Source organism: Molothrus aeneus, chromosome 1, assembly GCF_037042795.1.
Source record: "Molothrus aeneus isolate 106 chromosome 1, BPBGC_Maene_1.0, whole genome shotgun sequence".
Classification (NCBI taxonomy): domain Eukaryota; kingdom Metazoa; phylum Chordata; class Aves; order Passeriformes; family Icteridae; genus Molothrus; species Molothrus aeneus.
This window is the reverse complement of record NC_089646.1, coordinates 4,274,366-4,297,910: the sequence shown is the minus strand read 5'-3', so window position 1 is coordinate 4,297,910 and position 23,545 is coordinate 4,274,366. Positions and strand designations below refer to the sequence as shown.

General features: G+C 42.3%; 1 protein-coding gene across 2 annotated transcripts in view; it reads right to left on the bottom strand.

Annotated features, from left to right (window-relative positions):
• Nucleotides 1-1,000: 1,000 nt before the first annotated feature.
• The window catches only part of CRHR2 (corticotropin releasing hormone receptor 2), a 153,835-nt gene continuing 131,290 nt past the window's right edge, over nucleotides 1,001-23,545 (bottom strand). For both annotated transcript variants that reach the window (XM_066550642.1, XM_066550650.1), the window contains 3 exons: nucleotides 22,577-22,712; nucleotides 20,093-20,134; nucleotides 1,001-2,226 (listed from right to left, as the gene is read on the bottom strand). In XM_066550642.1, coding sequence (XP_066406739.1) covers nucleotides 2,086-2,226; nucleotides 20,093-20,134; nucleotides 22,577-22,712 — 319 coding nt within the window. In that variant the 3' untranslated portion in view covers nucleotides 1,001-2,085. The remainder of the gene's footprint in view (nucleotides 2,227-20,092; nucleotides 20,135-22,576; nucleotides 22,713-23,545) is intronic.

Sequence of the window (23,545 nt, the reverse complement as noted above, 5' to 3'; positions counted from 1 at the left end):
ATTTCTCTCCTGGGAAGCTGTGAAGCCTCAGAGGAAAACAGTATTATCTGATTTGCTTCTCCTGTGTTTTGCTGCTTTGGAATGTGTTTGGAGATTGTTCACCCACAGGTGATTGTTTCATTGTATTCTGCTGGGAGTTGTTTTCACTCTTTGGCCGATCAGGGCCAAGCTGTGTTGAGACTCTGGAAGGAGTCAGGAGTTTTCATTATTATCTTTTTAGCCTTCTCTAAGTATCCTTTCTGTATTATTTAGTATAATTTAGTATTTTTTTATATAATATAGACCATAAAATAATAAATAAGCCTTCTAAGAACATGGAATCAGATTCAACATTCCTCTCATCAGGGGTCTCAGAAAATACAGCAGGTCCTCTCTCATCAGGCACTCAAATCTCCTTCCTCCCTCTGTTATCTCTTTGAAGCACATGAGTCCAAATGAGTTAGGAGAGGGAAAAGTTACAAAATGTTGTTTATTTAAATTTGCTGTTCATTGCCAGCAAGCTCAAAGTTTAATATGACTGAGCTGATAGGACAGACAACCCCCCCCCACCCCCCATAAGCAGGGGATTTATAACAATGTTTTCCAAGAGATTTCCCAGCCCCTGAAAACTAGAGCAACATAAATCTGGAGGTTTAAATCAAGCTCGTGCTGAAAAGTCCTATAAAACATCTGAAGAAAATTCAGAGTAAGCTTGATAAAAGTGGAAACAGCAAATTACTCCAGCTCTGTTGAGATGCAGGTGATGGAGAATGTATAACACAACATTTTTCTTACTGCTGTGGCAAAGCCCAGTGGAGAGAGTGCAGAGGGACAGGGATCCAGTACGAAACCATGAGCTGAGAAGGGAGGCAATTCTTCTTGCATTTAAATGCCCCCATGTCAGGATATTATCATGAGGTTGTTCTTCTTCTTGGCTCACTATACCGAACAGGATTTCCTTCCCTGATTTTAGCTGCAAAACCACTCTCAAGACAGATGTCCTCTTTAACTTTCCAGAGTTAAAGAAAACGATGCCTGGTTTTATTGAAACCAACCCAGAGTAGTGTTTATTATTGAAAATATACAGTTTTCTTGAACATCACATAAAAAGCCTGGTAGATACAACTGCTCTAGTTCAAAATGCTCAATAGATACTTTTGTGCAGCACGTAGCATTTTCCTTGGAACACAAACATCCTCTTCTCATCCGTATTATCTTTACAGTGCTTTCATTTTGTGTTTTTTAAACCCAGAAGAGCTCTCTTTCCCTGCCCTAATGCTCTGAGCTGAAAACAAACCACTTTCCAAAGGCTTTCCACTTACACTGTGCTTGGAAGCGTGGGGCTAAGAGGAATGAGAGTATTTTGTAGAGCTACTTAGAGCTACTCCTGTCCTTTAAAAATCTGTGTAAGAGCAGGGCATGGTGCTCACCAGGCAAAGTGCCCTGTGTGGAACAGTCCAGCGATGCCCTGGCAATTCCCAGTCTGTCCAAGAGAGAAATGGGGAAGGCAGATAAATTCAGGCTTTTCACACCTTTTCACCATTCAGATGCTCTTCTTCTTGCTGCCACAAGTTCTCAAATGACAGTTTTGCACAGAAGAAACATTTTTACAAAGAAAACAAGAAAGGGATGGGCTATTATACACCAAAACTGTTGAAATCATTGGGAATCAATGTACAGAGTGAGATGGGCAGTGTGTTCAAAACAGTTTGCTCACCACAATATGAAAAGGGGAATAAAAACAAAAAAAAAAAAAAAGAAGAAAGTAAGGTGAAAAAAAATTGATTATTCCTGCCAGTGTGCTGTTTTAGACTTTGCATTGTGAACTTCCACAGGATGCAGTCAGGGTCGAACCTGTTCCTTCTTTGAATCTGTTTTACCACCACCAACTCCAAGAGGCTTTTTCCTGGTTGCCTCCAAGCAGCATCGCGGACGTGGGAGATGAAACAGGATGGGCCCCTCACTGGAAAGAGATCAGTGGGGCCAAAGGAGCAGAGTTTGCAGGTTGCAGGAAGGGGCTCTGGGGCGGGAGTGGAGACAGGAGAGCTCTGAAGGCCACGGGGTGGTGGTGGTGGTGGTGGCGGTGGCGGTGGTGGCGGTGGGAGGTCAGACGGCCGCGGTCTGTTTGATGCTGTGGAAGCTGATGCGCGTGGGGGACGTGGGGATGGACATGGCCCGAGCCACGCGCACCCGCAGGGAGTGGTGGTCCTGCCAGCGGTGCCACCTCTTCCTGGCAGCAGAACGCACCTGGGGAGGAACACAGGGCACAACATGAAGGCACAATTTCAGGTTTAATTTCAGAATTTCAGAATTTCACCCGCAGGGAGTGGTGGTCCTGCCAGTGGTGCCACCTCTTCCTGGCAGCAGAACCCACCTGGGGAGGAACACAGGGGACAACGTCAAGGCACCATTTCAGGTGTAAAGGGAAGCTGGACAGTGCTGGGACAAGCAAGTGAAAAACAGGAGAAGGGAACCCTAAACCTCAAACAGTGGGAGGGAAGGCTTGAAATTGTCACAGGTGATGCCTTAAGCTTTTAAAGGGGGGGGAATGATGCCTTAAGGTTTAGCTTTCCAGATTCTGTACTGCATTGGTATATAACTCTGAACTTCATATAAAGTGTTAGCAGGTTCTCCTCACAGTTCAGTCACACAAAACAATCCTTTTCCTGCCCCAGAACCAAGGACGCCATTGAAGCTTCAGGCCCAAAAAGTGCAAACAACAGCAAATTGAGGAGAGCAATCTGGGAGGATGGGACTGCATAACCTGGAGCTGTAATTGGACAATTAACCCCAATATGGAAATGGACCAAAACTTAAAAAAGTTGAAAACTCATGACCCAGCATCCATCTTGGATCCACCTTGGGCAGAGCCATGGCCAGGCTCTTGTGCTGCCCAAGGTTTATCCTTTGAAGGCCTTTTTAATAAATCCCTACTTTATTCCTTTAACTCTGTCTAGCCTCTGTTCCAGGTCAGCCTCTTTAGGCACCACAGGGACTGATTCAGATGCCTGAATGGGAGCTTCTAATTCACTGATGTTCTCTTGAGTACTTGACTCAGGGAAAAAACAAATTTTACACACCTTATGTCCTGTATCTGGTGTCTTAAATACCCCAGAGCATTTCCAACAAGTCTAAACATTCATAACTGAATCAAGCCCTCAGGATGGCTGGACCTGATGGATGGTGCATCCAGGTCTGTCCAGGACCTGATGGAATTCTTGGAGAGCCCCATCCCAGGGGCCCCTGCTGCCCTTGGATGTGAAGAATCACAGGGGATCTCACCAAGCTCTGGCACACCTGACCCAGCACCTCCAGCAGGCAGTGGAAGTTGCTCCACATCAGCAGAAGGTCATCCTCAAGCAGGTGCTGACCAATAGGTCAGATGAACCTTGAATTTAAGTGTAATTTTTTTTTTCCCTTGGAGCATAGAAAGAGCCCAGGAACTCTGGCTCAAATATATACATATATAAGCAAGAGAAAAACAGGAGAAGGGAACCCTAAACCTCAAACACAATGAGAGGGAAGGCTTGAAATACTCCTAAAAAAGACCAAATCCCTGCCAAATCCCTGGCAGGGAAGACTCAAAGTCAGAACCTGGCATGAAGCATTTGGACCAATTTCTGGATATTCTTGTTGATATCTGCTTACTGTAGAGAGGAAACCAATTCAAACCCATAACCCAGGGAGATAAATAAGCCTACAAAATTAGGTGAGAGGAATCTGGGCCCAGCTTTCTGAAGAGTCCAAAGCCTGGACTGTTCATGACACTTGGAAAGGATGCTGACATTCTGCTGCCAACCTGGAATCTAGTGAACTTTGGAAGAAGCATTGTTACATAAAACTATATCACGCCAGAGCCTCCTTTAACCAAAAGCATTGTTTTTTACAAAGAAGGGTTATAGATAATGCAATATAGACATTACACCTCAACTAGTGACCTACAGATCTCCTCCTCACCAAGAGGGAACCAGTCAGTGTGGTCAAAGGGGATGATTCATCTCCTTCTAAAGCAGGTGTCCAAAACAGACCAGATATTTGTGGTCAGATGAAAAATACCTATTTCCTTTAATAGGTTATAAAATGAGTCTAGACAACAAGCTCTATTTAAAATGTCTGGATTATAAATTTAGGTAAGTTCAGACAATATTGTTATCTAATCATGGATATTTTTTAGTCTTTATCATATACTTATTTTCACTGCATCCCCCAAAAGTAAAGGATTGTTTGAAGCCCCATTTTACCACAGGCAAGGGGAACTTTGGGCATTATCAGCAGTGATGCTGTTGTGGAGGAGACCTCAAAGGCATCAGCTGCCTGGGAGGAGGCCTGGGAGGAGCTTTCAGAGCCTGTGAAGCCCTTGCTGGCACAGGTTCTCAGCTCTCAGCACCTGGGTGAGGTCAATCCAAGCCACCCTGGGCGTGTCTGTCACCACCACTGGCGCTGCAGGGAAGGTGGAGTGGAAAATAAAATTGCTCAAAGATGAAGAAACATTGCTTTTCTTCATTTATTTGAGAGCTTGGGGACTGTCTGCAGGGGCTTTGTGAGGTCTACTCAAAACACAAGGAACACACAAAGTCTCCAGCCCCACTTCGGAGCAGCTCAAATGTCCTGTCTAAGGGTGCTCAGATGAGTTGAAACACCTCAGGATTGGAGGTGTTTCCAACCCAAACCACACACCCTGTCAGTTTTAGGTGCCTCAGATGAACAGCGTGAAGGCCCCATGGTTAAAACACAGAAGAGTTCACAAGGAGGACACAGAAAAGGGGAAACTGCTCCTCTTCTCTTGGCTGGTTTCAATTGTCCCATGTCTGGGTGGGCTTTCAGAGCCCTGGGCTGTAGCACTGCTTGTGAGAAACTGTGAGCAGACAATCCCCTCCCAGCACAGCTTTGCCCATGGAATACTGCAGGTTTTTGAGTACCAGCCTGGAAAACACTTTTGCAGTTGCCTCTTTGGGGCCTTTTCAGAGGAATCCTCAACCTGGAAATGTGGCTTTTCTATCAGAGCCCTTCTAGAGGCAGAGATTGGGCAAATCAGAGCAGAGGGTTTCTTTCTTTGGTTGTGTTCTCAGCTGTGATCTGTGCTACTGCCATGGTTGGCATGGTGGTTTTAGGTCATAGCTTGGACTCAGTGATCTCAGAGGTCTTTTCCAACCTAATTGATGCTTCTGTGATTTAAGATAAGCAGCTGCAGATTTCTAAGGTAAGGTGAGGAGAAAGCTACTCTGGGTTTCTTCTAATTTTCAATCAATGATTTGTTTCAATATAAATAATAACGTTTTTTACACTTAGTAGGGGTCAGACAGAACCTAATGAAACAAAGAATATGAGGGAATAGAGCTGGAGAAAGAGAAGAGAGAACACCAATAAAAGGAGAATTAAAGACAGCACTGCCAGGAAGAGCATGATCATCATGAGTGATTTGGAGATGAGAATGAGAACAATGTGGTTCAACAACAGCGCAGAGGGTTTCTGGAAGAGCCTCTCATTATGGAGCAGTAGCTTCAACACCTCTCCAGCAGTTTCACGATGGGGTTTGTTCAGGTTATAAAATGAGTTGAATGGCACAGTTATATGAAATAGCAGAGTCAGGATGGATGGACTCCATCACAAACTGCAGCAGCCTGGACCATCATCCCCTTCTCCCCAAAATGACCTCCCTGGCTCACTGAGCCCTCCTGGGAAACAGGAGGAACACTGGAAAGCTGTGCCATGGTGTTGTACTTGGGAATTCACTATTGGCAAACCTACCGTGGTTCCACCTGCAGTGGCAGAGGGATCCTTGCCCCTGGTTCTGGATGGGAGGGGGGATATAAAGCACACCCAGAAGCAAATCCATGTGGCAGAGTCCATGTAAAGGAGGAGGCACCTCCCCTGACAGACTCACTCCTAATCTTGGCCAATTATCACAGAATCACTGAATGGTGTGGGCTGGAAGAGACCTTAAAGTTCATTTTATTCCAGCCCCCTGCCATGGACAGGGACACCTTCCACTGGACCAGGCTGTTCCAACCCCCATCCAATTATTGGATCCATTATTTATGCTTCCAGTACAGAGAGTGGAGAAAGAGACACAATTCCCCAGAGGATGGCACTCAGACCTGTGGAATTAAACACTCCTTGCTCCTCTGGGGACAAACCCAGCCTAACTGAGTGCTTAAACCAGACAAGTGGTTTAAGTAACACATGAACCACTGTCATGGGAAACTGTCCCCTGAAGCCCTGAGATGCAGAGGGAAGTTGCTTCTTGAATGCTCCTTTCTCCCCAGATGTCACCAAATGCTGAGATTTAGAAAAAATTTTCTTCCTTTCTTCTGCAGTGAAATTTTGTGGGTTGGTTTTTTTTGTTGTTGTTGTTTGGGTTTTAATATTTTTTTATTTTTGTGGGGTTTTTTTTGTTGTGTTTTTTTTTTTTTTCCCTGAGGAACCAGTGTGAAGAGATACTTACTCAGCCACTGAAGCCAGATTAGATTTATCATTTGTGCTTCAAGCCAACCAAGTCAAAAAGAGCCACCTGGAGATAAAGATGTGAGTCTAAACAAGCAGTTGGCTTTTGTGATATGGTTTGAGACAGGATTAAAAAAAAAAAAACCAAAAATGCTGTCTTCTTGTACAGCTGGAGCCATTCCTAATGGACTGGGCACATGGAAATGGGCTCTGCACTTTCAAGGGTGAGGGCAAAGCATTTTTTAATGACAGAATAATTAACTGCAATTAGTATGTGACCAGAGTGCAAGCAGAAAAGGTTAAGGCCAAATTTATATCCTGTACTTGAACTCAGAAACAAGATGCTAGGTTAACTTTAGGCAAGAAAAGAAAAAAAAGTGGCTGTGGCTACTGTAATAATGTGTTAAAAGACACCAAAAAAAGGCTATAGCACAGTGGAAGAGTAAAAGAAAAAGAGAATGCAAAATACCAACTATCAAACACGGTTGTTAATCTCTGTAAGAGCAGCCTCCTCTATTAATTAAGCATTTCTAGAGTCAAGACCATGTCCCAGAGTCAGCATTAGCACATTTATGACCTGAAATTGCCCAAGGATGCTCTGGGCTGTCATCAGTGCTTAGAGCTCCACAAGGAGCCCTGGAACACAAATTATCAGCCTCACCTCTGTGGAACTTTAGTTGCTTGACAGGACCAACATTTCCCCTGCTCTGAGCACAGAGTGCCTGTGTTGACCCTTAGTCTGTCTCTTTCTTGCAAGCAGGTCCTTTTTCAGAAATGCCCTTTTCAGCTCTTTCTGCCATGTGTAAAGTCAATAATCCCAGTTTCAGAGCTGTGGTCAAATCAGGTTTGCCAACATTATTTGTGCCTACAGAGCGTGGGCACTGCTTTGGAACAGTCAAGAAAAAGGATTTGGATAATGGGATGAAAGGAAATCAGTGGGGAACTTTTTCTCTTCTGACTGGATCACCTAATCAGAGCACCTGTCAGCCTTATAGAGCATACTAAATAAAAAGTACTGTTAAAAACCTCTTTTCCCCCTCCTCCACAGCAGAGTAACAAAATAAATGAAAGAGATGGAGAGAAGGATGAAAACATTCAGAGAAGGTTTTCTGTTGACAAAATAGACATCAACCTTGTGCTGCTATTACCTGTACTAGACACTGGCAGCCATAAACTGCAAGAAATTGCATCTGCAAGAAACTGAAAGAAACTGCATTTCAACTAGAAATGAGCTGAGAAAAGAGCCTTGAGTAACATTATAAATAACATTTTGGAAGAAATGTCATGTATCATTAGGAGAGAGGAAGAAGTTTTGATCCACTTACACAGAACAAAGGGGACGAGTCACCTGGAGCTTTTGGATGTAATAAAACTAAAATATACTAAAATATTATATATATATATATAGATATAAACAATATTTATAATATAATATTATATAAAATAAAATATTATATAAAAAGAATATTTATATATAAATATACTAAATATAATATATACAATATTACTATATAATAAATATATATATTTAAATATATAATAGTATATATAAATTTAAATATACACTATTTAATATATTTATTATATAGTAAATATATATATATTTACTATATAATAAATATATTAAATAGTGTATATTTAATATATATTAAATTATATATATAATTATTTATTTTTATAAATAATAATATTCTAAAATATAATAGTTATTATAATAGTAAGAAGAGTAGGAATAAATGAGCTGCCACAGCAATGGAAGCTGGAATTAAGGCTATTGGGATGTCACCACCCTCTGTCCCCAGGGGACATCCCTCACCTGGAAGTGTTCACAAGTGAGGGCCAGAAGGAGAGCAGGTCCTCTCTTTTAGAATCCTAACTGTAACCTTTCTGTACCAACAAACACTAACCCCCCCAAAAGAACACTACATTTAACCTAAAGCCATAGAGAAAACATCCAAAATTAAATAATAAAACTAAAATTACAAGTGTGTAGTTTAAATAAAAGTATAACATATCACATAATAAAAAAATTAAAGTTTAAAATTTTAAAATATAGTAATATATGTGAAAAATAAAATAAAACTTTTAAAACAGAAACTAATTCTTCTTCACCTTCTTCTTTATGGGTTTAAGTACTATTATATAATTAAATAAAAAATTTTGCATTACAAACCACACATAATTAATTATAAAGTTAAAAATAAAAATAATTTAAGTATTATTTCTTAATTAAACAATTTCCCTTTAAAAATGTTATTTAAAGAAAGATACAGCTCCATTTTTAATTTATTAAAGTGCCATAGAACTCACAGATTATAAAACTATAATATAGATAAAAACTAATAAACATCTAAATCCAAACATAAAATACCATCTCACACATTTAATCCCAACAGTAGCACAAAAACCCCATCTATATCTATATCTATATCTATCTGTATCTATATCTAATCTATATCTATATCTATCTGTATCTATATCTATATCTAATCTATATCTATATCTATATCTATCTATATATATCTATATCTATCTGTATATATCTATATCTAATCTATATCTATATCTATCTATATATATCTATCTATATCTATATCTATATCTATCTACATATATCTCTCTATATCTATATCTATATCTATATCTATATCTATATCTATATCATCTATATCTATATCTATCTATATCTATATCTATCTACATATATCTATATCTATATCTATATCTATATCTATATCTATATCTATATCTATATCTATATCTATCTATATCTATATCTCTATCTATATCATCTATATCTATCTCAACACTCTCTGTCTGTAGAATAGTCACAGAATACCAGAATGGTTTGGGTTGGAAGGGACCTTAAAAATAATTTCATTCCACTCCTTCCACCATCCCAGGTTGCTCCAAGCCCCGTCCAGCCTGGCCTTGGGCACTGCCAGGGATGCAGGGGCAGCCACAGCTGCTCTGGGCACCCTGTGCCAGGGCCTGCCCACCCTCACAGGGAGAATTTCTTCCTCACATCTCATCTGTATATTCATGGTGTTCAGCAGTCTGTGATTAAGTTCTTGCTCTGCTCAAATGCCACTTTTTATTCCCAGAAATCCTGATAAGAAGGTAAATTAATTAAATGGGTAAGGTTTACATAGATCTCGATGGGCTTTAAAAAAGACGGATTTTTTTTTTTTTCTCTGAAAACAGGTTGCAGTGGTGAATTCAACAACTTCCACCTACATCTAAGCACCTTTTTTGCTGTGTTCCAGATCCTTGTGCTGCAGTTGGAGGTGACTGGAGAATAACTCTGGACTTTAATTCTGCAAATTGTGGAAGGCTGATGAATTTTGAATGGATCTTTTTGCAAGCTTCAGATGAACAAGAGGGACTTTCAAGCAATGTCCAGACGAGCAAAGTGGATCTTTAAATTTCAAGGCACTGGTCTCACTGTGCCTGACTCTGCAGTGAAATTAATTTTCATGAGATTTTTGAAGTCTTGGCCTCTCCCTGTAGAGACTCAATAAGACCTAAGGTACTGGCAACACCTCATCAAAAAGAGACAATTAAAATAGGTCTCATTTGTGTGAATCATTGCCCATAAATGAAGCTGAAGGTGAGAAGCTCAGCTGGTTCTCTGCATGTAATAGGTGTTTAGGATTTGAGGGGTGGGAAAATCCCATCCATTAATTAACAGAACTTAAATAAATGTAAGGTGATGCCTTAAATGGTACTTTACAAGTTTTCCAAATGTTCAGGGTGTTCCTTGTGCTGGTGTTTGCAGGGTCCTCAGGATGAGGGAAGAGATGAGAATCTTGATTCCATGTTTCAGAAGGCTGATTGATTATTTTATTATATATATTATATTAAAAGAAAATTATATATTAAACCTATACTAAAAGAAAGAGAAATGAGACATCAGAAGGCTAGCAAAGAAAGGAATGATATTAAAATCTTGTGACTGCTCAGAGTCCCGACAGAGCTGGACCTGTGATTGGTCATTAATTAAAAACAACCATATGAGACCAATCAAAGATGCACCTGCCACATTCCACAGCAGCATTATTGTTTACATGGCAGATAATTATTGTTTACATTTCATTTCTGAGGCCTCTCAGCTTCTCAGGAGAAAATATCCTGGCAAAAGGATTTTTCATAAAATATGTCCGTGACAGTTCCTCAGGGAGGAAGGATGGCAAATGCTGGATTTAATAGCAAATGTTGTGTTGGTCAAATACTGGCAAAGAAGCAGAGTGGCCTCAGCACAGAGACCCCTGGGCTGACAGACCTTGGATCTCCAGGTGAGGAGCTCTGATGCTCCCAGAGAGACAGGAGTGTCTTTATCCACGTTTTATCAATCAACCACATCACTGAGCACCTGCACCTGTGCAAGGCTCCCACAGACCCAACCCCTCAGGCTAAAGGTGCTCACGTTACCATCACAAAAATATTGAACTGAACATCCCCATGAAGATGCCATTATCTGGATTTAATCCTCCTGAGGTCAGGAAGGGATGCAGTCAAAACAACCTGCAAGGCTCAAAGGAAACAAAAACAAAGCTTGGGCACAATGTTGGGTTTTGTTTCAGCAGGTACCCTCTATCACACCACTATTTATGTAATTGTTATGGGGTTTTTTTCTGCCAAAAAAAAAATATCCTGCTTAATTAGTCTGCAATCCCTTTTTTTTTGGTTGTTTTTCCCAGGGTCTTTGGCAGCAATTCATTACAATCTGGGGATATTTTCATAGCCTGGGATGTCTAAGTTTATTTGTAAGGCCACAGCAGTGCAATTTTGGTATCCTAAATAACAGTTCAAGAAGCTGCAATAATTCTGACCAGCTATACATTAGACTTGCCACACATTTTTGTCTGGAAACAAATACTGCTCCTTTCTTCTGGGCCACAAAGGACCAGAACTGCCCACAGCAGAGGGAGGCCAGGGGTGCACCCAGCCCACCCCAGCCCCTCTGGCTTTGCTGTGGGGTGCTCTGGAGTCACCCTCACATCAGCAGTGGTGTAATGAGGAGGAAAATGGGATGGGAAAGGACCCTCAGGGCAAAGGGAATTAAACTTTAGCCCTCCAGTCCAACTCCATATTCGTATTTTTTCAGAGATTTTAAGGAATGCTTAATGCACATCCTTTGGGCTTGGGATGAATAATGTGGAGCCAGCCTGGGCTGATGGGCAGGGGATGAGAAACCGTTTCAGGGGTGACTCAGAGCTGGCAGTTCTAATTAACAGCCTCCCAAGATGATCAGATCAAAGCAAGCCACTTTGAGCTTAATAGATTTTGAAAGACAGATGATGCTTGGCTAAAGGATCAACAGAAAAAAAAATTAAACATATTTATCTTTGCCTTGCACCTTGTTGTGAGAATAATTTACAGTGGCATCTGATCTATTCCTCTCTGATGATGTCTTCTCTCCAAGCCAGTTAATTGCATTTTAAATGTCAATTCATGGATGATTATTGATATTGGTCAGATAATACTGAGTCTGAGTCCTGAGCTAAGAATTCAGGCTCTAAAAGGATGTTTTCAGACTCAGGTCTAGCTGGTTATGTATCCATCCAGGATATGGATAGAAATGAAGGACAGGCACTTTATTATGGACACAGAACTCATAATTATATAATAATTAAGGTAGGAAGGGACATCAGAAGGCCTCTGGTCCCATACCATGACCAGAGCACATCCAAAACAGTGGTTTTATCCAGTTTTGAAATTATATCAGGGTCTTACCAAGTCATTTTCTGCACAAACAAGGACAGAGATCTCAAAACACCTTTGAGCCTCTCTTCCAGTGCTTCATCATCCTCACTCTTGTATTTTTTCTTCCCTGTTTAATTTTGCCTTGCTCCCTTCATTCAGCTTCAGAGTGGAGCTTGCTTTTCCATGAGCACCCCCTCATCAAGCACCATCCCTTTGTAGATGTAGGTTGTTCTCAAACCCTGTCACCTCCATTCCCAAGCTCCTGCTCTGGGATGGCCGTGCTGGGCTCTCCCATCATGGCTGGAAAGGTCTGCAAGGATCACTGAATTGCCATTCCCTAGCTCCTGCTCAGGGATGGCCGTGCTGGGCTCTCCCATCATGGCTGGAAAGGTCTGCAAGGATCACTGAATTGCCATTCCCTAGCTCCTGCTCAGGGATGGCCGTGCTGGGCTCTCCCATCATGGTTGGAAAGGTCTGCAAGGATCACTGAATTGCCATTCCCTAGCTCCTGCTCTGGGATGGCCGTGCTGGGCTCTCCCATCATGGTTGGAAAGGTCTGCAAGGATCACTGAATTGCCATTCCCTAGCTCCTGCTCAGGGATGGCCGTGCTGGGCTCTCCCATCGTGGCTGGAAAGGTCTGCAAGGATCACTGAACTCTCTAAAGGAACTGGTGGTAATTGGAAATTGCAAGAAACACTTGATATCAAGGAAAAGTGATTTCTGGAGCAGGGATTCTTACTCCTCTGTTATCCTCTGGTTGCTATCATCACTGCTGAGGTAGCAGGAGTGCAGCCAGCCCTATTTGGAATATGAAACACTTTAAATGCTCTCTTTGCCTCTCTCTGAAATACTTTAGTTTGTCTCAGGAGAAAAGTATCACTGTTAAAGTCTGGCTAAAAGGTAGACATGACACCAGTAAAGGAACTGGATGGAAGATCCCTCTTCCTTTAAAGAAACTTTGGATGAGTCAAAGGCAGGAGAGAAATGCTGGGAGTGCTGTACTCATCTTCCCTTGTGGATACTGACAGTTTGGTCAGAGAGAGAAACAGAAAAACTTTGCCAGGAATTGTTCTGGGGAGTTTTAAGAAGACTGAGAGAAAGAATTAATACAATCTTGCAGCTGGTGTTTTGAACAGTTGTTTTCTCATAAGATGTTCACCAAAGGGTGTTTCCTTAATTAGAAATCATGTGAGGGCTGTTGATTAAGAACCACTCAGGTTCTGGGTGAATGATGCTGGTTAGAAATATTGTCAAATTGCAATTAAGGAGCCTTTTGCCTCTGAGAATGTTGGAGTCAAGTGTCACCTTTCTTCCCATTCCTGACTCAATGGTGACATTGCCCTGGGCAGAAGGGGCTCACTAAAGAACTGAAAGGAAAAACTGACCAGCAGTGAAAAGGATCCAGCAGGAGTTGTGTGGGCATTCATTCCTCCAGCCCAGTTTCACACCATTCACAGAACCACAGAATGGCCTGGCTTGGAAGGAACATTAAACCTCATCCCTCCCACCTCCTGCCATGGGCAGGGACACCTTCCACTGTCCCAGGGTGCTCCCAGCCCCATCCAGCCTGGACTTGGGCACTGCCAGGGATCCAGGGGCAGCCACAGCTGCTCTGGGCACCCTGTGCCAGGGTCTTACCATCCTCACAGGGAAGAATTTCATCCTAATACCCAATATAAACCTGCCCTTTTCAGTTTGAAGCCATTCCCCCTTGTCCTGTCACTACATGCTCATGTAAAGTCTATCTTTGCTCCAAAAATCTCCATTCTAAACCCTTTTTTTTTAAATCCAGCGTTACCTGAAATTAAATTCAGTCTTGTGATCTGTGAGATGACTGAAAACATTTTGAGGAGCATCTTGTTTTTTTGCAGTCATTGAAACAGAAGTTCACAAGCTGCATTCACTCTCAAGTGGCATTCAACATAAATGCATACCGATTTTTCATTATGCCAATTTTCATAACACCTCAATTTCTCAGAAACCTCTCATTGTCAATTTTCTTGGAAGTCCATAGATGCTCTTTTCCACTTGGATTAAATACAATTTGCATATTTTTGCCCTCTAGTGTTTCTCTCTGTCCAAAAAATGTAACTTTTTTTTTTTTTCCATAAAGCCTCTAAGCAAATTAATGAGTCAAGTGCCAAGGGGCCCCTTGTGCCCACCCATGGCACACACACTTCATTCAAAACAACTTCAGACCTTTTCAGAAGCAATAAAACACAAAAAGCTGCAAACTTTTAATCTAAACTGCTTCTCCTCCGTGGATTCACTGCAATAATTTGTCTGTAAGGCTTGGAAAGAGGGAAGGGAACAGAGCTGGGGAAGGGTCAGGAGCACAAATCTGATGAGGGAGCTGGGAAAGGGGCTCAGCCTGGAGAAAAGGAGGCTCAGGGGGGACCTTGTGGCTCTGCACAGCTCCTGACAGGAGGGGACAGCCAGGGGGGATTGAGCTCTGCTCCCAAGTCAGAAACAACAGGACAAGAGGAAATGGCCTCAAATTGCAGCAGGAGAGGTTTAGATTGGAAATTTGGAAGAATTCCTTCACTGAAAGGGTGGTCAGGCATTGAAAGGGCTGACAAAGTGGTGGAATGCCCATCCCTGGAAGTGTTCAAAAGCTGTGGATGGGGACATGGTTTGGTGGGGGCTTGGCAGTGTGTGGTGAATGGCTGAACTTGATTATCTTAGATTGGTTCTTTGATTTACTGATTTTTTTATCTTCAGCTGAGGGGCCTGACAGCCTCTCTCATGCAGCCAAAAAAGCCTGAAATTATTTCAGCTTCACAGTCCAGGAGCTGTGTGAAGCACTGTGTTCTGTGGAAAGGAGGGCAGGGGAGGTGGCTGCATGCCCAGGTCAAATGTCCACTCAAAAATGAGGGAAATAAAATCAGACTGTTTGAAATTCTTTGCATGGACTGAATTTTAAAGCTTCACTTTTCCCCTCCAGTGCTGCCACATTTGTGAGACCAAATCCCTGAAAATCGGGACATTTTGTGGTGGTATCAGGGGTTACCAAGGTGTCATTTTTGGTTAGATCTCAAGGCATGTTTGTTTCAATCAACAGAAGTTACAGAGGAAAAACTCTCAGCTGTTTCATTTTCCAAACTTCACAGACAGAACTCTAGGAACACAGACAAAGGGACAGAAACTTCACAGAACAGAATCCCTGAATCCCAAAATATCTCAGCTTGGAAAGGATCCATAAGGATCATCGAGTCCAACCCTTGCCAACTCTGTAGGCAAACTCTACTTTGGAACAGCCTCTCACATCCTGAGTGTTTTTAAGATGCTGATTTTGATTTTTAAACCCAGTTTTAGTTGTGCAGAGGTTTTGGAGCTACACAGACTGCACTGCTCAGATATTGTGGGAACTGTACTGAGGGGTACAGCATAAAGCTACCAGAGCCAGCAGAATTTTCCTCTTTAGTTTTCAGTTCATGCAGGTTTGTCAGGACACATGGTCCCATTTCCTGTGGCTCTGTCAAAATGCAGCCTTAAGTAATATTTCTGCCTTTTGCTCAGATTCCAGTAACTGCTATTAATGCTTTCCCTGTACCCAAACCAAGTGTTTTTTCACATCAGATTGAGAAATAGTCTCAGCATTTACTAAATCTCACTGCAAAATCTCTACGTGCACTTTAAAACACAAGCAGTAAATTCATTGCACAATTTCCTTTCCTCAGAAGGGACTGGTGTTAATTGTAGGCTCTCCTTATTCTGAGAACATTAAAATCCATCACAACTTTTCAAAGGCTGCATCCAATTCCAGCCTGGACAGGGAAGGAATTTTAGTCCCTATTATTCTCCTTCTTCCTCAAAAATACTTCCTGATGAGAAAACTCAGTGAAATCACACACTGAGCCTCAGGAAAAAAAAAAATCCAAATCAGGGTTTTTAATGTTGTTTCCTAGGGAGTAGAACATCCCTACAACCATTCTTTCACACCTGAGGAACCCACAATGGTGTTTCCTCTGTCTTCCACTAAATGCAGCACCTTTTAGTCTAATAGCAAAAGGAAACACATGAATTGTGAAGGGACAAGTCTCCCAGATATGAAGCACTCATTGAAGATCTTATGAGGGAAATTTTGGGGTTTTTTTGAGGGCAATCCATAATTTTTGAGCTCTACTACAGACAGCCACTGGCAGTTTGTAAGTGCCCAGCAGGATGTGTATCAAACACAGGATGGGATGGATGGAGCTGAGATCACAGCATTATTAAAGCTTAAACTGATGGATTTTCCAGGCTTTTTGCTTGTGTCATCATTCAGAGCAAACCTGGCACTGGGTGGGGGGATGAGTAAGCTGATAAAGACCTTTACATGCATTTAAAGAACCCAGCTCTGCTGCAACTGGAAAACCTGAATTATTTAAAACCTTCTGAGACAGCAAGTTATCAACCCATCCACCACAGCCAGGAACACTGAAGAGATATCTCAGTGAAGAGATACCAACAAGGCTTCAGTGATTTCTATGAAGCTTTCAGGCTACTGAAAGGCTGCCCCTCACAGGTTATTTTTCCCTTTTTTGAGCAAAATCTGGCACCTCATGGGGATTGAGTGGCATTGCCTTCATCACCACTTCTAGTAGGGATGCCTGGCTGGGAGCAGCTCAGCTTTTAAAATAGTGCACTGTGAAATGCAAATTTGTGTTCTGGACAATGTGATTACACACCCAGAAAGCTCTGAAAATTCACTGAGTTTGCTGCTTTCCTTCAGTGCTGTGCAAAGCTGAGGCTAGAACAGAACAGGAAATTTTATCCTGTAAAAGCTTTCTGATATTCCAAAAAAACATTGTCACAGTACATTAAGACGAACCCAAAGTTTTTTCACAGTTTTAAAATAGACAATATTTAATATTTGGGGGTTTGGACTTGTGGTTCACCTCAAAGAAGCAGTCAGAGAGTTGCCATGGTTTAGTCAATCAAGTGGAAGTTGCACGTTAGATGTCAAAAAATGCTACAGGGAAGATTTCCCTCCCAAATTCAGCTTTTGTGGGTGCCCACATGGCAGCAGGGTGTCTGGACATGCAGTGGAGAGCCAGCCCAGACTGGAGCTGCTCAGGTGAGCAGATGGAGGTGCTTGTTGTAAACCAAGCTGATAAAAAACTCCAAAAGCAAAAAGGTTTTATTGGCTGGCTTGAATTACTGCCAAAGAGCCATCTGAAAAACCCCATTGGATCCCAGCTGGCTTTCCCACTTCCCAGTCAGATGAGTGTGGCATTCACATTCTCTGATAAAATCCCTTCACCCAGGATTTTTCTCCTGGGAAGCTGAGAAGCCTCAGAGAAAAGGAAAACAATTCTGATCTCATTTGCTTCTCCTGTGTTGTGCTCACATGTGGAATGTGTTTGGAGATTGTTTACCCACAGGTGATTGTTTCATTGGATTCTGCTGTGAGTTGTTTTCACTCTTTGGCCAATCAGGGCCAAGCTGTGTCGGGACTCTGGAAAGAGTCAGGAGTTTTCATTATTATCTTTTTAGCCTTCTGTAAGTATCCTTTCTGTATTCTTTAGTATAGTATAGTATCATAAAATAATAAATTAGCATTCTAAGAACATGGAGTCAGATTCATCATTCCTCTCTGCCACAAGGGTCCCTGCAAATACAATAGATGAGAATCTTCTCCAGATCCTGGATCAGCTGGTAAGAGCCATGGGGATGCCTCAGATCCTCTGCAGCCTCCCCAGCAGCACCAGATATCTGAGTTTAAGGACATGAATCAGCATCCCAAGCTGGGTGTCTCAACCTTGGACAGACTCCCTCAGAAATACCTACTCCCAGTGTGATGCAGCTGGAAAGTCAGGTCTGGAATCAGTCCAGATCTCCCAGTAGCTTGCTCTCAAGGCCTAGAAGTGCATGAGGTGAATCACCCTCCTTTGACAGGCTCAATTATATCTGAACTCATCAAGGCCACAGGAGATGGGATGCTGGCTCATGGCTTTGGACAGACAGCTTCAGACTGGAATAGGGAAGGGGAAGTGTGGATATTTCTCCCAGTAAAAACAGCTGAAAGAATGCCAGAACAGCCAGAAGAGTGAAAACCTGCTGTGAACAGCCAACAGCTCCAAGTCTGAGTGCCACAAAATGGAAGTGGGGTGACAGAAAGTCCTGACTGGCTGTGAGATCACATGGCCTGGGTTCCAGCCCCTGATGGTCACTGGGACACCAGTGGAAAAAGGAAAAAAGACTTTAAAAAAGCCTGCTATCTACAGGAAGATTCTCCTTCTGCTGGAACAGTGCAGACCTGATGAATACGACAAGTAGATCACAGAATATCCTGAGCTGGAAGGGACCCACAAAAATCATTGAGTCCAACTCCTGCAGAGACATCCCAAAAATCCCAGCTTGAGCACATCCAGAAGGGACAAGGAGGCTGGAGAGGGGCTGGGAACACAAACCCTGTGAGGAAGCCCTGAGGGAGCTGGGGGTGCTCAGCCTGGAGCAAAGGAGACTCAGGGCTGCCCCCATCACTCTCTGCAGCTCCTGAAAGGGGCCTGTGCTCAGCTGGCCCTGGGCTCTTTCTGCAGCAGCACTGACACAACCAGAGCACACAGCCTCGAGCTGCACCAGGGGAAATACAGGCTGGATAGCAGGGAAAAGTTTTTCACAGAAAGAGTGATAAAGTTCTGGAATGGCTGCCCAGGGAGGTGGTGGAGTCCCCATGCCTGGGTGTGTTTAACAAAGCCTGGATGTGGCACTGGGGGCCAGGGTTCAGTTGAGCTGTTGGGGCTGGGTTGGACTCGATGACCTTGAAGGTCTCTTCCAACCTGGTCATTCTGGGAATTCTGTGAATCCCTGGGAGTGTTGTCCAAACACTCCTGGAGCTCTGGCAGCCTTGGGAATGTTCCCATTCCCTGGGGAGCCTGGGCAGTGCCCAGCACCCTCTGGGGAAAAACCTTTCCCTGATACCCAACCCAAACCTCCCCTGACACAGCCTGAGGCAAATGCAGTTCTACAGGCACCTGTATTTTGGAGGAAGGTTTAAACTCCCTGTTTTTTAAGAGGCAAATGTAATGGTGACAATTTATGGAAGGAAAGTTGGAAAGAGAACAGAGAAACCTGCTGCCAGGATATAAAAGTGGATGTGCTTAGCTCAGAAAACTGAGCTGCTTCTTGTAAGCATCACCTCAGAATTCATGAGGAAGAGGGAAAGATATTAATGTAAAATAAAACAAAGAAATATAATAAAAATAAAATAAATTTGTAAAATGAAAATATTTAAAATAAAATTCTGCCTCTTTAAGCCATGCCCATTCTTTCTCATAGCCCACAATGAAATTAAGAAGCAGCACAAACAAAGTTTATACCAATACAGCAGGAATAATGAAATATGGAATTGATTTCTGCAGAGACTAAAATTATAGCTGGACAAAGATGACACATTTTAATGCAGGTAAATGAGTCAATGACAATGTAAGCAAGGGAAAGATTTAAATCTCTCACACTTTGGGGTGGAAGTCAAACACGGAGGGTTATTAGTGAAGCATTTCTTGCTTGAGTAGCAGTACCTCATATTAATTCTGATTTAATCTGTTTTCAGCCCTCTTTTCTGAAGGCAACAGGCAGTGATCACTCAGAGGTAGTGACCCACATGGACAAACTCACTCAGATCAGCATGGTACAATAAAAATGGGTATGCAGCATATCCTTAACCAGAGTCCAGCTCAGGAGTAATTATCTATGCCCAGAAATTGTCTTTTTAAATTAATGAGTAACGTCAAAGAAGTCTTAAGATGAAGAACAGAAAATTTATTATCTGGCACAACTTCTTTCCCTCTGCCCTGATCTCACAGGTAATAGTCTGAAACTGATATAGTTTTGAGGACAAAGGCTGGAAAATTCAGGTGCACATTAAGAGCCTTCTATAAGAGACTGATGGGACTGGGACCCCCTGTAAAAAAAAATCTCAGGTCTCTGTAATCAGGCACCCAAACAAATTCCACCTCCCAGGGGTGAATTACTTACCTCACCATTCAAGAAGCAGTAAAATACTGACACAAAGAAACCCTGGAAAGAAGAGAAAGCAGGCAATTATTAGGTAAATATTTGAACACTGTTACTGACAGAGGGGATTGTCCCTGCAGCTGGGCTAAAACATCTCTCCATCATGCAATCCCCCTCAGAGGAGCTGTCCCATGGCTGACAGCTCTGGGGGGACACCCCAGGCACTCACAGGGGTGTTAAATGGCTTTAGATGGTCCCAAGAGGGCAAGTGCATCATCAGAGTGCTTAAATTCACCTGAGCTCAAAGGCTCTGGGCAATCTGCTGACAGCAGTGACTGCAAAGGCTGGAATTCCTGAGAGTGGAATTCTGCCCATCTTGGTTTTAGGGCTGTAATTATTATCACCATGAACCACCAGAGACATTACCCAGTCACCAGAGATTCCCTGTGCCTGCTTTCTTACACACATCTTCATAGAACTAAAGAGCAATGCAGCATTTTTTTTTTGAGACACTGAGCAACAGCAGATAAAAAATACAATCAATTTTAGAGAATGAAAGTGTGGAATTACTTCACAGGTAAAGGCCAAGCTTCCTTCCTTGTCAGGCTAAAGGGGACATATTTTATTTTGGATATTCAGCTGTGATTTCTGGTGGGATGCAATCAGTAAGAGCAGTAACCCAACCCTAGATTTGGCTTGCCAGCTGCATGCTTGTAGTGATATCCTGGGCATCAGAGCACTTGTTCCTGCACACAGGAGGTAAAAACATCAGTGTCAAACAAATTCTCACCCTAGTTCAGGAGGTAAAGCTGCAGGACCCACCTGGGCAGAAAGGAGTGGCTAAAGATCCTTCAGGGTGTTCAGTTGTTTTTGGGCTTGTGCCAGATTCACAGAGGTGGGGCAATTTCTCACATTGCACTGCCTTTTCCATCCTGCCAGAGCTCCAGTTAATCCAGGGCAGGGAGGAGATGGGGCTGATGGCTCAGAGCAGGCTGGGCAGCACAGCTCAAGTGTGTCTGAAACACTGTCCCTTTCCTCCCAGAGAAATTCCTACCAACAGTTTGTTCAGTGATCCATCCCTTGAAACATGAATGATCTTTGAATAATAGAAAATATCAGGAATTTCTCTGAAAGCAGCTGGTTAATGTTTTGTTGTCTTCCTTTCTTTTTAACCAACTAGTTCTAAACTTACACTCACCATGTCTTTTTTTTCTGAATCAGAGATAATAGTTAAAATAAATTGCTAACATCCCTTAAAAATAAATATCACCACATTACATAACTTCTAACATTAATTAAAAAATGGGCTGTTGGCTGCACAGAACAACATATCATTATTGCCCTAACAAAGAGCTTCTTTTTATTCCCTTTTCTCCTTTGCTGGGTGCAATGAGGAACTAAAGGTGAGACTGATTAAATAAACATAAACTTGTCTGGAGACTCTCAGAACCCAAACAGAGCAGCAAGTCCAACAGGAAGGAGCTGTTTCCCTTTGGTTTAGCAACACTGAGTCCAAGTCTGAGCCCAGTGTGTGCCCTGGGAAGAGAGAGGCACCTCAGGAGGGGGACCCCTCATCCTCTCTCAGGCAGGTGGAATGAAACATCTCTCTCTCTACTGATTTTATGTCAGGAGCTGAACTCAGTGCTGACTTAAGGGAGATGAATCCCTCTAGTCCACACTTGAGAGGATTTCCCACTCCACATGACACTCTTGTACATCTATTATTCCTGTGTGAACTAAGCTGTGCTATTTGCTGAGAGATGTGGGACTCCAGGCAGCTCTTCCAAATGCAGTTTATTGCATCCCAGATGTTACAGCAGCCCAGGGTGTGGGTGACAGAGCTGTACCCACAGCTGTCAGCTCCAGCTGCAGGCAGCCCTGCAGACCCTTTGGTTTTGGTTACAATGCATTCTATACTTTCCTTTGCTGAGCATCTTAATACAGAAGAACCAATCTATACCTTAACTATTATCTATAGCCTATCATAACTACTGTAATTACCATATTCATGTTACTATTCTCCAGTCACTAAAAGTTAGTACATTACAGTTTAAGCTAGAATCTGTTTTTCTTTTTTCTTGCAGTGGAAAATTCTGAGACCTTTTTTCCACTTGCAACATTTGCTGACTTGTTTGCCTGTGCTCTCTTTCTGCTTGGTAAAAACATCTTCTTGTTTGGGGTGAGTTTATTCTGTACTCTAAGCCATAAAAACCCCTTCTAACCAACACACCCTTTGCCTCCTTGGTTAGCCAGTAAGACTGGCTCAGCAATTCTTTTCTTCTATATCAAAACTTGCATTAATTTCTATTCCTTCATCAGATTCTACATTCAAAAATCTTTCTGCCAAGCACACAATATCTGTGAGACTTTCTTGGCAAACTTTCATCCTTCCCAACAATTTGCAACTATAATTTCTATCACAGATTTTCATTTTCATGGCTGAAAAGCAGCAAGGACAGAGCTGTATAGAGGATAGAGCTTTCAGCTGTAAGCCTGCTCTCTTACCTGAAAAGACTGAAGGAAGGAATTGAAATAGATGAAAACAATCTGGGAAATGTCATCCTCGCCAGGGTTGACAAAGAAAAGCATGTAGGTGATGCCAAGCAGGGGCAGGAGAACCAACGTGGCCTTGACTGCCTTCCTGTGGGCAAGGAACAGGAAACAAATGAACTGTCACTGTCACATTGTGTGAAAAATCCTCTTTACCTGGGATTCTTCTCCTGGGAAGCCTCAGAGAAAAAGGAAAAACATATTATCTCATTAGCTTCTCCTCTGTTTTGCTGCTTTGGAGATTGTTTATCCAACAGGTGGGTGTTTGACTGGTTTGATGTGAATTGTTTTAACTTAATGACCAATCATGGTCAGGCTGTGTCAGGACTCTGGAAGGAGTCACAATTTTCATTATGATCTTTTAGCCTTCTGTCTGTATCCTTTCTCTATTCTTTAGTATAGTATTCCATAATATAATTATAATATAATATTATATAATTATAATATAATTTAATTATAATATAATATTATATAATTTTAATATAATATAATTATATTATAAACATATAAAAATTAAAAAAATAAAATATAAAAAATAAAATAAAATATAATAATAAATTCTAAGAACATGGAGTCAGATTCATTATTCCTCCCCATGACGGGGGACCCTGAAAATACAACATGAACACAGGGAAGAACAACCATGGAAAGGAGGAGCAGGGCCAGAGTGCCACCCTCCCTGCCTGGGCAGTCCTGCCCACCTGGGGAAGTGTCCCAGGACAGCCTTTGAATCTGCTGCTTCCCCCACTCTCTGAACTCCAGGGGGTGAATGGGAACCTAATTTATATCCCTCTCTTTCTTCCTCCTTTTCTCTCCTACCAGCGAGGCTTGCAGCCTTGGGATTCTCTGCAGGTTTGCTGAGTGATTTCTGACACCCCAGGGAGATGTGATCAGTGCCCAGCTCAGCTGAGACCCGCTCTGTGC